The sequence below is a fragment of the Camarhynchus parvulus genome, chromosome 22, assembly GCF_901933205.1.
Source record: "Camarhynchus parvulus chromosome 22, STF_HiC, whole genome shotgun sequence".
In the NCBI taxonomy this organism is placed as follows: domain Eukaryota; kingdom Metazoa; phylum Chordata; class Aves; order Passeriformes; family Thraupidae; genus Camarhynchus; species Camarhynchus parvulus.
Window position 1 is genome coordinate 4,343,752 of NC_044592.1, and position 15,397 is coordinate 4,359,148.

Below are 15,397 nucleotides of genomic sequence, written 5' to 3' on the forward strand. Positions count from 1 at the left end.
AGGCACTCTTTGAAGATATTCCACCCATGAACATTTGCAGGGTTTGCAGAGGTCATCTGGGACAGAGAGACTTCTCAGCAGAGGTCAGGTGGGCTGGAAGTTCCTGAGAGCCTGGAGGGAGAGAGCCACGGGCACCTTGAGCTGCTGCTGTACGATAATGAGGAGTTCTTTTCTTTAAAATGAGCTTTTTCCAGAGACAGGGAACCATGAACTGCCCGTGCCAGACCTGTGGAACTGCTCCCTCTTCATCCTTGAGGGGCTGGGTGTGTTCTCTGCTCAGCCCAGAGCCTGCTCTGGATTTTCTGTATTTTCACATCTTCTGCTGGAGACCCCACAACATGAGATCCCCAAAAACTGCCTGGTGCCCCCACCTGCATTGTCTCCCTCCCTCTATTTCTGCAGCCAGGCCAGGAAGGTTTTTGGGGTGGGAGCAGCAGAGAATCTCTCCTGTTCCTGGGGCAGGGGACATTACAAACTCATGGTGTTGGGGCTTTTGGGGCCTTTCAGCTCAGCAGGTTTTGGGCATTGACTCTGGATCCCCTGCAGAGGGTGATGCTGCTCCTGCCATATAAAAGCACAACAGACTGTCTACCACAGAGAAAAAAGATCCTTTCCAGCCCTGTCCTGTAGGCTTGGAAACCTCCAAAAAGACATTTTTCACCCCTCAACCCTCCCACTGCACCCTGAGGACACAAGAGCTTTACCCAGGTGATAACCCTGAGATCAAGCTGAGGATTTTCCTCATGGCTTTCCAAATTAACCACAGATCCCATTGCATCCAAAGCTGTTAAATTGTGCAGTGTGGGATGAAAGCAAGGCACCTTTCAGGCCATCCCTTCAGTCCCCTCGCTGCATTCTTTGTGCTAGAGCAGAAAGTCTGTTCTGCACTTCTCAGGTATTCACTAAATAAATTCATTTAGGAATTCACTCTGTTGTGTCCAAGGGCTTGGTAGGCGCGAGAGGCGAGAAAACAAAACTTTCCTTCCCACATTTTTGTGTTTGGATCTCGAGCCAGTCACGCTTATTGTGACTTATCCCCTCACATTTATCAAAGTTTTGTTTCTGGCGCGATAGGGAGTTTCCTTTTTTAGCCTGGCCACTGCCCAGAGGAGCACGTTGCTGGGGGAGGCGAGGTGGACGTGCAGGAAGTGTCCAGCCGTGCCTGAGGAGGCCTTGTCAGGCCCCAGGAGCAGGGAGAACATGGAACATGTTGTTCTCCCCAGAATTCCAGAGGGATGCAGCCCATCCTCCCTGCCTTTACGTGGGAGCTGAAGGAGACCCCCAGACCAGGCTGATTTTGGGGAGGAAACGCGCCAGGCTGGATGTGCCAACAGCTGTTCCCCAGGTGGGGAGGGAAGAGTGTCCCAAAGGCTGGCAGCTGTCCCACTGTCCCTCTTGCCCTGTGTTTTCCTGCCACCTTGCTGCAGCACCAGGATCTACGAAGCCACAGTGGCCTGTGGAGAAATAACCTGGAAAAAAGGAGGGTCCTGATGATGCCAAGGAGCACCTTGGGTAGCAGGGGCTAGGAGTTGTCCAAGTGAGCTCTTCCTTGGAGAAAATCCTCATCCCAAACCCAAACCCTGCAAGTTTAGGAGCTGGGAGGTTCAAGCAGGCCCTGGGTGCTGCTGTGCTCCAGTCCTTGGAGGATTTTACTCCTTGCATTGACTTTGGAGGGTCCACGCTGCCAACATCTGCCCACCAAGGGCAGCAGGAGCTCCCCCTTTCCTCCTCAAGGGCTTCCCCAGCAGGTGATTCCCATGAGCAGGGCTGGGTTTCTCAATAAATGAGGTTCATAACTTCAAACAGAGGTTTGGGTGGGGTTGGTGGGGCAGAGCAGAGCTGGTGCTGTCGCTGCAGGACTGCAGGTGTGCTCAGCCTTTAGGAAAGAGCAGAGATCCAGCCAGGTGAGCAGAGATGGAAATGCCCCGTGCTCACAAAAAGCCCTTTTCACACAGAGCCCTGTCCCCAAGGTCCCCTGCACCCCGGGCTGGCCGAGGGTCCATCAGCAGCCGCTGGTGCGGTTGTGAAAATTTGCTTTATCACGCGTAAAACCACGATGTGATATTTCAGCCCTCTTCACACAATGTCCCGATAACAGGCTGGGAACAGGGCAGGTTCCTGTAATCTGCACCAGGAGAGATTTCCCCCAGCCAGGGGGGCAGGGGCCAGCTCTGACCTCTGGATCAGTCCTGGCCTGGCAGCTGCATCCCGAGCATGTGAGGGGTAAATCTCTGCTTGCCCTGGCAGCGTTTCCTTCCTCATCTCCCTGATAAAGGCTGGCCCAGGCTGCCGTCCAGCCCGAGAGGCTCCCCTTGAGCTCCACGTGCTCTGGGTGAGATCCACACTCATCCCCCAAGGCCACCGGGGGCTTTGGAGTCTTTTCAGCGACACCTTCACCCTGCCTGTCCCTTCCTGGAGCTCCAGGGATGGATTTCTGAGCGCTGTCAAGTGTTCCCTTCACATCCATCCACATTTCTGATGCCACTAAAAGTCTGGTGCTGGTTTGAAGTGCTGAGAGCTCCATGGAAATGCCTTTCCAAAAGGAGTCAGGAGGTCAGCCAAGCACCCCAAGGACAGTTGTTCCCAGCACAGCAGCTACAGACAGCGCTGAGGAGTGAAAGGTCAAAACATCCACTGGAAACTGGAGTGTTGTCACACCCTGGGAAGGGATGTTTCCACTGGGGGACTGGGAACGTGCTGCTCCCTTGCTATATCCCTCCTACCCAGGGGAAAGAAAGCTCTGTAAAGTGTGGAACGGGGATAAATCACATTTACACTTTGCAGGAGACGTGGGACACGTGTTTAGAGACCCATTATCTCCTCAGGGCTGGGTCTGTCCCTGGGCTGGCAGGGGACAGGCATTGGTGTGGGGTCAGGGATGGCACAGGGAGCTATGGAGATGCAGATTAAATTGCCGTCAGCCACCCTGACCAGGATGGCCTTTAAAATAAATAGCTTTTAATACAAAAATTGCAGCTGAGCCTTTGCTCTGTTTGTCAGGTGGTGCCCAGCAGGGCTCAGGCTGCTCCTGCTTGACCTCCCCATCCTTGCTGGGCTTTGGGACCAGAGCAGGGAGCCCTTGGGACATGGTCCTGCACCAGGATCCTGCGGGGCCTGAGTCCTGCACCTGAGAGCTCAGCTCAAACCAAACTGATTCCTGTCTGCACCTGAATGCTTGTTTCAAACCAAACTGATCCATTTGTCTGTCTCAGTCAGTATCTGAGCGTTGAGTTTAAACCAAACCGATTCCTCAGGCTGCACCTGAGTGCTTATTTCAAACCACACTGATTCTGTCTGTCTGTCCCAGTCTGCACCTGAGAGCTCAGCTCAGCTCAAACGGGTCCCTCTGTCTGTCCCAGTGAAGCTCAGGCCATGGACGTGGCAGATTTTGCTTTTCCCAAAGGCACAGAGGTGATGGAGCCTCTGGAGGTGCCTGCAGGGCACAAACAAAGCAGAGCCAGACCAAGATCTGGGGGTCCTGAATCCCAACTTAGAGTGAAAATATTTGTGATAAAAACTTGGTGACCAGGCTTGTAACTGTAATTTTTGTAACAGAAGTGTTGGCACCGTGGGTGCCCGTGGGTGAGGGCAGTGCTTTCGCCCTGGGAGGAATGCGGCAGGAGCAGGGTGGGTATTGCAGCAGAGGGCAGAGAGCTGCAATTCCTCATTCCCGGGGTTTTGCTGTGTCCCAGCGGCTCCCAGTCCCTCAGGGGCCGCTGTGGGCAAGGCCAGGCTGAGCCCGAGCAGGGTTAATGCAGCTCTGGGAGCTCATTAGTGCTGTGCCCTGAGCAGCGTCAGCGCTGGAGAGGGGCAGCCCCATTCCCTGCCATTAACTCCCTGCTCATTATCTCCAAGGCACTAATTAGGGCCCGCAGAGGAAGCACAAGACACACAATCAATATTATTGGGCCAAATTTGCAGCTGGTGGAAATTGTCAATGGGCAGAGAACAAGAATGCCGAGGGGAAAGGAGGGAGCTCAGGCGCTGTGGATGGAAGCAGCTGCTTTCCCTGCCAGGATAACATCAGACTTGGTGCAAAGCTCCAGGGAATATCTGGGATTGCAGGCTGCATTTGCATGATGTTGCTGTTTTGTGTCTGTTCCAGCAGCAGCCGACTGCTGAAAGTCAAAATGGAATAATTAAAAACCCTTTCCAACCTCTGCATCAGCCCCTGGGGCTCCAGGAGTGTAGCCTCACGTTCCTGTGGATCAACAGGAGGGACCCAAAGCCCATCCAGTGCCACCCCTGCCATGGCAGGGACACCTTCCACTGGCCCAGGATGTATACATTTTAATGACACAATTAGCTATTTCATCTAACTAATTCTATAAATTTTAATAACACAATTAGTTATTTAATCCAAACTAATTCTAACATAAATTTTGATCCAACCTGGCCATGCTAAAGGCAGCCAGAGCTGGATCAGAGCTGCAGCTCTGCCCTCCCCGAGCTTTGCATCCCCACCAGCCCTGGTGACAGCTCAGGAAACGGATTCCACCAAATCCCACAACAACTGATGGGAACTGCTCTAATCTCTGGCAGATAAGGAGTTGCTACAGCAAAGCCAACATAAACCTGAGCTCCCTGGCAGGCTGGGCTGTTGTTTAGCTGCTGTTGCTAGCCAGCTACTGTACCTGATTGCAGAGACCACCCTGTGTCTAAACCTTCTCACTTAACTCGACACATTCATTTTCAACACCACGTGAAGCTCCCAGCCTGGACAGGCTCAGTCACACAGGGCTGAAGGGCATTGTCTGGGGAGCTGGGGAGCTGCAGGAGCATCCCTCAGCCCTTCAGCCTCCTTAGAATGTTAATATTGAATATTCCTCAGTGTTAACATTGAATATTCCTCAGTGTTAATATTGAACATTCCTCAATGTTAATATTGAATATTCCTCAATGTTAATATTGAATAGTTTAGCTGCCCAGCTAAACTAAAGCACAGAGTGTTGTCTCTGTTGGTCATCACAGAAAGCAAAATATTGTGAGATAGGGAACAAGCCAAGACCTTCCTGTTCAGGAAGCTTTGCTCTGTGCCACGGAAATCCATTCCTCTGGTATAGTTTCCTTTATTGCAGCCTTGTTGATTGCTTTTATCCCTCCTATTTCCTGCCTTTACTTAAAAAGTACAACCAAAATTCTTGCTGAGCCCTTGAAATGCTGAGCAGGAGGGGGATCAGTTTGTGCTGGGAACAGAATCCCACTGAACATCTCCTCAGGGCCAGAGACACCGGGGTGACTCCTGGGCCACGGCAGGGCTCAGCCCCAAACCTTTCCACACCCAGAAAATCCCACCAGGACCCAGGAAATCACATCCAGAAAATCCCACCAGGACCCAGGAAATCACATCCAGAAAATCCCACCATGACCCAGGAAATCACACCCAGAAAATCCCACCAGGACCCAGGAAAATCCCACCAGGACCCAGGAAATCACACCCAGAAAATCCCACCAGGACCCAGGAAATCACACCCAGAAAATCCCACCATTACGGGGGGAAACCCTCAGCATTTCTCCTTTTAATGTCAAAGCAGGAGTTTGGATAAGATGAGGGTGATGTTTTGGGGCTCTTTGCTGTGACACAGCACCTCCCTGGCTGCCCTGCCATCGCCTGGGCTGGGAGCACCCAGCTGTGCCCAAAGGCACCAGTACCCAACAATAATACTCTGCACATCATAAACCTCTTCCTCCAAGGGGTGCTGATAAGAATTTCCATTTTTAGTCGAGGGCAAATGAACCATTCAGCCTTTATTTGTTGCTGCTGCACTTGAAGAGGGAGCAGAAGCTAATTTTTTAACTTTTCCTGTAAATAATGCATTAATGAAGACAGATGGGTCAGCAACATAAACAAAAGCTCTATCTCAAGCTGGTTTTGTTCTGGTTTTGTTTCCCAATATAGTAAGCAAATCACCACCACCCCAGTTCCCATCCTATTAACAGTGTTTGCACTCCAAATGTTGAACTGGGTTATAAGGAAGTTTAAATTAACATTGGGCTGTAGTTTTTCAAATGTTTGAAGCAGATGTTCAAGTGCCACGAAATCTTTTTTTTTTTCCTTTTCCCCCCCTTCTCTAAAATCCCAGTAGATTTTGCAGGGCTTTGGCTCATTGTGTTTCACAGAAAATCCCAAATTCCAGCTCTGCCATTGTGCTGTGGATAACTCAACCTGCCTGGGGCTGTCAAAATTCACATTTTCCTTTGGAAATTCTGCACTGCTGTAGGCTCTGGTTTGCCTTGCTCTCTGAGCAGTCTCAGAAGGGCAGAGCAGCATTTTTGGGGAGCAGAAATGTGGAATAGGTTCTGGCTGCTGCTTTGGATGGTTTTTCCTGAGAGAGCTCAGTTTTGGGAGGTTCACCTCAAGTCTTTAGAGGGTGCTGCTCACCTGGCAGGGCACAGAGATGTGTCCACAATATCGAGAAATGCAATTTTCCCCCAAAGCTTGGCGTTTGGGCACCCCCAAATGGGCTGGGCAGAGGCAGCAGAGGGGTGCCCTGCTCTCCTGGCTGAGCCCTCCCTGTGCCCAGAGCCCCAAAGAGCCCAGAGCAGGGGCAGGGCAGCAGAGGCAGGCTGAGCTGGCAGCTTTGGCCTCCAAAGGTGGAACGTTCATCCTCCATCAGGGCATGCAGAGAGCCTGGGGTCACAGCCCAGGCAGGGACAGCCAGGGGGCTCTGGGCACAAATCCCTTTGAGGAACTGGAGCCACGTGCAGAGAGCTCAGAGATGGGGATCCCCTAAGGGAACCTCAGCCTTCCAAGTGCTTGGTGAAACCTGCCCTGGGTGCTGAGCGTGGCTCAGGAGACAGAGCTGCCCCTGCTCCTGCACGGGCCAGCAGAGAGGAGCACGTCTTGGGGCTCAGGCTCTCCCGTGTGTGCATTTAACAGCAGCAACCCCAGGCCAAAGCTCTTCCCTCAGCTCCCTCCTGAGCTGCTCTCCAGCCTCTGCCTCTCTGGGATTATTTGCTTCTCTCCCACCCCTTTGCCTGCTCCTGCCTGCTTAGCCTGAAAGCACTGCCTGCAGTTTTATACAGCATCCAGCAAAAAAGGGGCTGCACAGCTGCTCACAATTTCTTACACATGTTCCCCCAGAAACAGATGAAAGCAAAAATCCCACTGATGATGATGATTTGGTGAGACAGGGTTGCTTTAGTGGCTTACAATAATTCAGAGATGGATGGATGGATGGATGGATGGATGGATGGATGGATGGATGGATGGATGGATGGATGGATGGATGGAAAGACAGAAGCTTCCACAGTGAAGCCATGTTTTCTCAAACCTTTCTAAAATTAAGATTGAATTGAAGATTTAAGTCAAACATCTGCTAATGTGCTGAGATAAAATAGATCAGAAATGAAAGGAGAATCAACGCACACCAGAATTTAATGTGACAAATAAAGTCTTTTAGAAACAGAAAATGTGGATGGATGGAAGGAAGGAGCATAGAAACAAAGAAAATGAAAACATGCAGTGGAACATTTTCTCAGGGACTCCTGGGACTCCCAGCTTGGCAGCCCTGGCTCTTGTCACACCCTCACCCTGTTATTTGTGAGTGTTGTGTCTACTTGGACAGGGGCTTTAAAGCCAAGCACCTCTGAACTTGCAGAAACAGCCTTGATTTGCTGCCTGGGGAAAGCGCTTTAGGAAATACCTGCCCCCCTGTTGTTTTTGCTCTGATCTCTGTCACTGAACTGCATGAACATCCAAGAAATGCCTTTGCATGGTTATGTTGAGAAGGGCAAAGGGAGGATTTTGCTCATGAAGCTGCCGTGGGCCCTGACAGACACCCCTGATGAATGAAACCCCACTCGCAGGAGTGCTGATCTCAGGTGCAGCTGAAGGATTCAAGAGGTGCTCAGTTTTCTCCCAGAGCAGCACAATGAGACACAGCTTTACTCCCTTCACCACAAACTCTGGCTGAAATCCTCCTCCATCAGCAGGACAGCCCTCATTTCTTTATGGAGAGAAGTTCCATCAGCAGGCCGGCTGCCCCTAGCTCTGAAGGACCACCACTGGTGTTTATTGACAATTTTACTGATCTTGTAGGAGTTCACACATGCAGCTGATGAAATCACACATGGCTGTGATTGCTTTGTGCCTGAACACTCCACAGACTCTGCTGTGCTCCAGCAAATCTGTGCCAGGCAAGGACAGAGAGTGAATCTGTGACAGACACAGGGGGCAGGCACTGCTCTGCTTGGCCATGTGGTCCCTTGAGGATTTACAGTCAGATTTCACAGATTTATGGGCATTGCAAGGGGTTATTTATTGGTTTTGAGGCCCGGCTTTCCCTGCAGAGCCACTGGTGCAGTCAGGGAAGGACAGGGGAAGGCAGGGAGGGCAGATCTCTGCCACGGCAGCGCCCGCAGAAATGAGATGATAAAAGCAAATGTCGGATTATCTCCCTAATGCTGGATTATCACTCCTAACAAGGTGAATGGCTTGTCTTGGCAAATGGCTTCAGAAGAATCGTGGATGGTTTTGAAAGGGTCTGTGTGGTCACACTTCAACCGTTGGCTGCTGCAGCTGATGTCAGCAGAGCAAATGTCACACCTCCCCGAATTCCTGCAGCTGCCATGAGCCTCTGATTGCAGAGTGCCTCGGGGGAAAGGGCTGTCGGGGCTGCCACTCACTCACAGCGTGAGCAATAAAGCAATATCACAGCCCAGGGTGCAGGCCACTATCTGCAGACCGCATAACTCTACAATAAACTACACAGCTGAGCACTTAGAGCCGTGATACCCCCACAAGAGGAGCTGTAAATTGATGAGACCACACTCCAGAACTCCACTGAAATAAATCACAGCTCTGCAGGCGAGGGGGTAACTGAGCCATGTGGAGCTTACAAGTATCCAAGAAGTCAGCAGCCTCGTTCTCTGTGCCACACAACTCAACTGAGAGATTCCGTGTAAAGTAGGATCAGTTTTATCCGAGTGGGATTACACACAAGCACAAAAATAAAACATTCTGTATTCTACATTATGTTACAAAGGCAGGCAGTCAATAAATAGGTCAATAAATTATGGGAAGCACAGAAGAGTATGTGTGAAAATGGGTGAAATTTGGTTTAGTTGGTGGGTGATAAAGCCTTGGGTGTTCATTCCCATGAAGTGTTGGAGTGATTCTTTCAAAGACCCTTATCACTCCCAGGGAAGATAACTTTCCCTTAAAAGTGTAAAACAGATGCAGGGACAGTACAGTAGGCTCTGGTACGGGCTAAAAGAGTCAACATCACTTACACTTTCCCAAGAATCTGACAAATTTGCAGCTTAGTATAAATAAAGTGACGGGTCTATTGTTTCTCAGCTCCGACACCTCCTTATCGCCACGATTTGTTGCAGAAGAGTGGTGGAAACATGGCATGTGACTCCATCTGCAGAGTCTGGGGGGAGGAATATCCCTGGGAATGGACAATTCTGCACTTACAGAAAGGGAGGATGCTCGTGTCCCACTGGCACCAAGGGCTCTGCTGCTCTGCCTGGCACTGCTGGGCCATTCCAGTTGGATTGTGCAGCTGCATCTCAAGGGATTTGCTGGCTGGGAACGGGCACTGCTTCTTAGCTGGTAGGAATTTCAAGCACAATTTTAGCTGGTGCAGTTCCAAGGGTTCAGGAAATTTATTGCACTTCCTTCTGCCACCAAAAGCTCTGGCCCCTGAGAGCCGACCCACGGCTGCTGCAGCAGCAAAGCCAGAGCTGCCTCAGAGTGATTTTGTAATAAACCTGCACAGGGGGAATTTCTCGCCTTGGCCCTTGCCTGGCACTGCTCCTGGGCCATCTGCCTTCCTAAGAAAGCTGGGAAAGGGAATGGTGCCCTTCTGCTCCAGATGCCAGATCATCCCTGCCAGTTGCCTTTGACTGAAACAGGGAAAAAGTGAAGAAAGTATTAAGAAAAAAGGAAAACAAACCACTTTGTTTGTGCCTTAGTGATTCAGGAGCTTGAGAATGATCAGGATGTAAGATCTACAGAGATAAATTAAGAAAAAAATGAGCATGTAAAGACCTTTATGAAGATATTACAGAACACTGAACAATCTAGGTGTGATTGCCCATCACTCTCAACAGCTCTGGGAAGCCCTGGAGATGCCAATCAACATTGATAAAGTACAAAAATATGCCTTTATTTCCGTGAATTTGGATGTGCCCTTTTGGCACCAAGAGCCCTCCCAAACAATCCAGTGATCAGCTCCATGCCCTGGCAGGAGGAGAGGCTCGGTCGCGATCTGGACAGCGAAGAGCAGCGAGAAGGAAGCCAAGGAACAAAATATACAATCCCTACACGACGTGCCCATTCCCCGTGGCAGGAAACATACAATAATCTGTACAGGCCTCATTAAATAACCTCATTAAATAGCAAATCCCAAATGTACAAATTTACAGACTGAATCATTAAATACTCCCCCCGTGCCCTCCCCGCGCGCGCGTTCCCTCCTACTATCTGCAGCCGCACTCTGACACCACCATGCCCTCGTACTTGAACTTGTAGGTGACCACCCCTGCATCCAAGTAGAGGATGGAGATGGGGTCGAGTTTGGTGGGCACGCAGCAGGCCTTGGAGGCTTTCTGGGGGTTCTTCAGGTGAACCAAAGTCTTGACTATGGCGTGCTTGGTGGGCGTGACGTGCTCCGTCAAGGGGTAGGCGCACACGCCGTGGCACTCGTACGCTTCGTAGCCCGCCGGGGCGATGATCCAGGAGTCCCAGCCAATCTCCTTGAAGTCAATGTAGAGAGGAGTCTTTTTGCAGTAGTTGCCCTTGGCGTTCCTGCGGATGCGCGGTGGAGTCGTAGATGATGTTGGAGCGCATCTGGAGCAGCGCCTCCTCTCCGGGCTGGTCGTGGAAGTTGCCAACCTCCAGGTTCTCCAGGCCCAGGAACTGCTCGTGGTCAATCATCTCGTTCAGCTCTTCCTTCTCCTCCTTTCGGTCGTTGCTTTGGTCGTCGGAGTACACAACCAGCAGGGGCAGGTGCTTGGCCTCAGAGTTGATGTCGATGTCGAGTTTCCCTTCCCCGTTCTGCTCCTCCCCTTCCCTGCTCTCGATGTGAACTTCCAGCCGGTGCGTGGTCAGCCCTGCCCTGCGCCAGCGCCGGATGGCCTCGGTCACCTCGAAGCTCTCCCACTCGCTGCTCGTGCCGTAGATGTGCCTGGAGGCCAGGGCCACCATCTTCCTGTCCTCCGCAGCCCCCAGGGGGATGTTGTCCAGCACCTCGAAGATGGTGACCTTCCTGTCGAGCCCTTCGTAGAGCCTCTGGTCCCGCTCCACCAGGGTGTAGAGCCTCAGCTCTGCCATGGTGATCTCCTCGTGGTGAGGGATGGAGACGTTGAAGAGCAGCGGGTATCTCCGGGTTCCTGTCACGCCTATAGGGTGGGAATCCAAGTCTGGAAGGGACAAAAATCGAATGTTTTAGGAGAGTCAATGTATCCACAAGCACACGCACTGAGGGTCAGCCAGCATGCTGGGTTTCACCTGGACAGCTCCAGGAAAATGTTCTTTCAGCACTTCCCACAGCTGTGCTTGGAAAAAGGGCCGAGGTTATTTTGGATGTGTAAGGACTGCAAGGTCCCAGACACGGTACAGACCTGGATTTAGTGATCATCCTTCTGGCCCCAGGCTTTCCAGGGACTTCCCTGCCAACTGGAAGGTTTACATATTAAAAATGTATTGCCTGATAATGACATGGAAATCACTTCTAGGGTGCTGCACAGCAACCACTTCATAAACAAGGGAAAACATTCATTGGGGCAGGCACTGGAGCCAACATGAACTGGAGAACATAGAGTCTGCAAACACAAGAAACGTGTGTGCTGCAGTGTTCCTGTGCTAGCAGGAATTCCCTGCTGCTCAAACACCCCTCAGACATGGAGAGGGCCAAGCACTTGGTGCTTTGGAAGATGTTTTACATCAGGCAGAGCAGGTGGTGGCACCAGGGTGACCTGGCAGCCACGGGCCCCGTGGGCCTTGGTGAGCAGCCAGGCACTCAGCCAGGCCCCTGGGCACTTTAGCTACAGAACAGGTGAGAGGGACAATGTCTGGTGTCACCTGGGCTGCCTGTCCTGGCTGCACAGCAGCATTCATTCCTTCCCCCAGCGCAGGATCTGCTCACCAGGGTGCATTTGCTGCCTCCTCACAACCCAGGAGGCAGATTGGGACACAGAGGCTGGAACTATAATTAATGCAAAGGCAAACTGTTTGTGACCTGTTACTCCCTTCATCTCTGCCCTCCCCAGTTTTTCTGTGTTTGTAGAAAAATGACTCTGATAAAGCCACAAGGCCTGGCCATGCTCCACCAGTGCACTTAGGCAAGCCACGAACTTCTGCACGTGACTTGTGCTGTTTGACTCCAGTTTGGAGGCTTTGAGGCACCTGCCTTTTAATTTAATTTTTTTTTTCACTTTGCATTTTCATCTCTTCACAAATAAAATAAAAAGAGGGGAGATTCTGCTTCCAGAGCCAGGGTAGGAGCAGACCCTGAGCGCCTCTCACACAGCCAGGATGTGACTCTGCTCTCTCTGGGAAGTCCACAGGGTCCAGACCTCCTGCTCTTTCCAGTACAACCCTGGGAGGGCTGGGAAGGGAGATTTGGAGTCCGCAGGAAAAGAAGAATTTCCCTTAAAACCTTATTTCAAGTATTAAGCATTGATTACAGCCCATTTACAACTAAATTGTTATGGTCCAGGGGTTAAAACAAAGAGCTAATTCCAGCCATGCCACTGTTGTATTTCTATAATAAAGGGTTTAATGGATAGTTATGAAACTGGGATTACTGCCAGTTTTCAGCAGGCAGGTGAACAAAACAATTCCAAGCTCTGTTTCTCCTTGTCCTTCTCATTGCAAGCAATTAATTTCCCTATCAAAAGAGCTCTTTAGCATGAAAGGAATGGTTCTTAATTATCCAGACTTTGAGGACACATGAAAAACGTGAATTGCACAGTCTTTAAACTGCATGTTTTTGTGATGCTGTGTTCCCATCCGAGGTCTCACTTTGCATCTTGCTGGTTTGGATTGGAGGAGGTGAGAGAAAATCTGAAAGGGCAGAAATTTAAGGCGAATTTTCCCCATTTGCTGCAGAACTTGTGCAAGAGGCACAGCAGGACAGCAGGGAGCTGCCGACACCACCTGGCAAAGGTCAGTCCGTGCCATTTCAGTGCTGCAAACCTGAATTTTTGCAGGTGGAATGATTTCAGACTCGCATCACTGAACCACAGGGTGTTTTATTCTTTACCACGCTGTACTTGGCAATCTTTGTGCTTGTTTGTTAATGGTTTCCTTTTCAAATAGCACCAAATGAGAACAACACCTCCCACTTGTGTGCCTTCGCTGCTGCTGCTGAGCAGACACAGCAAGGCAAGGCGAGCAACTGGCCACCACTGCCTGCGCTGGTTTGCCACCAACCCTCCAATAAATTTCTCCACACTGGAAAAAAGGAGATGGAAAGGAACTTTAAATCACAGTGCAGAGTCTCTTCACACCAGAAATTCACTGCTGTAAAGGGTGCCTGGGCCCGGCAGGAGACAGGAGCAGAACAGAGCTTTGGGATTCTCCCCTGGCGTCTCACTGCCCTGCAAAACTCAACTTCCACTCTGCCTCTCCTCACAGCTCATCATTTTTGAACTGCAAATGCTGAGGAAAAAGCAATAATGTCTTTAACTTCATTAATTAAATGAACAGAGGGTGAGAGAGGCCCTGTGGCAGCTTGAACAGCCACGTGTGCCCCATGGTAACTGAACATGAATCAAAGCACTTGCATTTGCCTTGTGGATCAATGGATACTTGGAATTGTTTAGTTGAAAAATATTTTTAGTATACAAATGTTTATTTAGTTTAATGTGTTGGTGTAAAAAGGTATTGCCATATTATTGTATATTAGTGCTGAAGCCTTAGCTCGTCCTTGTTGAACTGAGGAGAACGTGGAAGGAAAAGCAGAGGAAAAAAGAGAGGGAAATGGCACAGGGTGTTAATAATGCCAAGGTTATATCTTTGATCCCTGTGTGGGCCATTCACTTGAGAGTTGGATGTGATGGTCCTTATGTCTCCCTTTCTACTCACAATATTCTGTGATAACTGGGTTTCTTCAGGTTTTGTTTGTTTGGTTTTATTAGGATATAGTCTGGTACTCCAAAGTAAAACCTATTGGTTACCCAAAATTCATTTTCACTTACTTTTGTGTATTTTCTGGACTGTGTGCTGATCCAAAGGAAGAAAACTTTACAAATGCCACAAGGATCAACAGTGACAAGGCATTAACAGAAAGCTGTACCTGGTTAAGCTCATAATTTTAAAATATTTCACTTGAAGATACACTTTGAACAGTGTGTAAAAATGAATCTTGCCTTAATTTCAAATATTACTTAAGGTATCCATTTAAAAAATCAGTCAGCTCTACAAATGATGTTTTTCACTACGGTGATAAAGAAATTGATGGACTGAATACACTTGATGCCGCCCCAATGTTAAAGATTCACCTTCCCCCAAAACCTTCCAGTGTCCAGAGCCAAGCACAAGGAGTTTCTCACCAGAGCTGGGGTCTGGGCAGCCCTGCCACAGCTGCTGATTTCCAAGGCCATCCTCACCAAAGGCCTTTTCCCCAGCACGCTTCATGCTCCGTACCTGGTCAGAACAGCTCCCACTGGCACTAAGGATGCCCCTTGCTATCCATTCTCCCAGACATGAGCAGCTCTTACCTTCATTTTTGAAGCTCCTGATGATGTTTGCAGAAGGCATCGATGTCCTGTCTGTGGCAAACCTGTTGTACAGCTCTAGCATGTACTCTGGCGGGTCCACCTTGGCCGACTCGTGCAGGGGGATGTCGGAGAGGTTCAACGTCTTCAAAAACTCATTTTTCATGTTCTGGAGCAGCGTGTTGAAATCAACCCCATCTTGCTCGGAGAGGATCTCATCAAAAAGAGGCACGTCTTCCTCCAGGGAAGAGTGCTCCAAGCTCAGGATGGGACTGCAGGCTGCAAGGTGAACCAGGAGGGAGAGGACAGCCCAGAGCTGGAGGACGACAGGATCCATGGCTTCGCCCGAGCCTCCAACCGCGCTCAACGAGCTCTGCCTCTGGTGCGGGCTCGGTGGCGGTTTTATCCGCTGGGCTGTGTCACAGAGGGATGACAAGTTTGGAAGCTCTTGTCTTGAAACTTGTGATCCGTCCTGTCTGTCTGCCCCTTCCCCCTCCCCAAAACCAGGTCTCGGTAATTGGATCTCGCTCTCCTCTATGGCCGCCTTGCCTCTCTTATCTCGGCCAGTGGAAGCTGCTCACCAGATTTGTTGCTATCTCGCCATCCCCTCTCCCTTAATGAGCGTTTTGTAAACATTCTGAGCGGGACTCGCAGAGATAGGACAAGTTTCTCCTCAGAGAGGAGCTGCCCTTCCTCTCTCCCTCCGGTAGCTGACTTTGCTGCTGTA

At 50.4% G+C, this 15,397-nt stretch overlaps 1 protein-coding gene across 1 annotated transcript; it reads right to left on the reverse strand.

Annotated features, from left to right (window-relative positions):
• Positions 1-10,428: 10,428 nt before the first annotated feature.
• BMP10 (bone morphogenetic protein 10) lies at positions 10,429-15,007 on the reverse strand. Its single transcript, XM_030964302.1, is given in 3 exon segments — positions 10,429-10,768; positions 10,770-11,370; positions 14,674-15,007. Coding segments are annotated over 3 exon segments (1,275 nt in total).
• Positions 15,008-15,397: the final 390 nt, after the last annotated feature.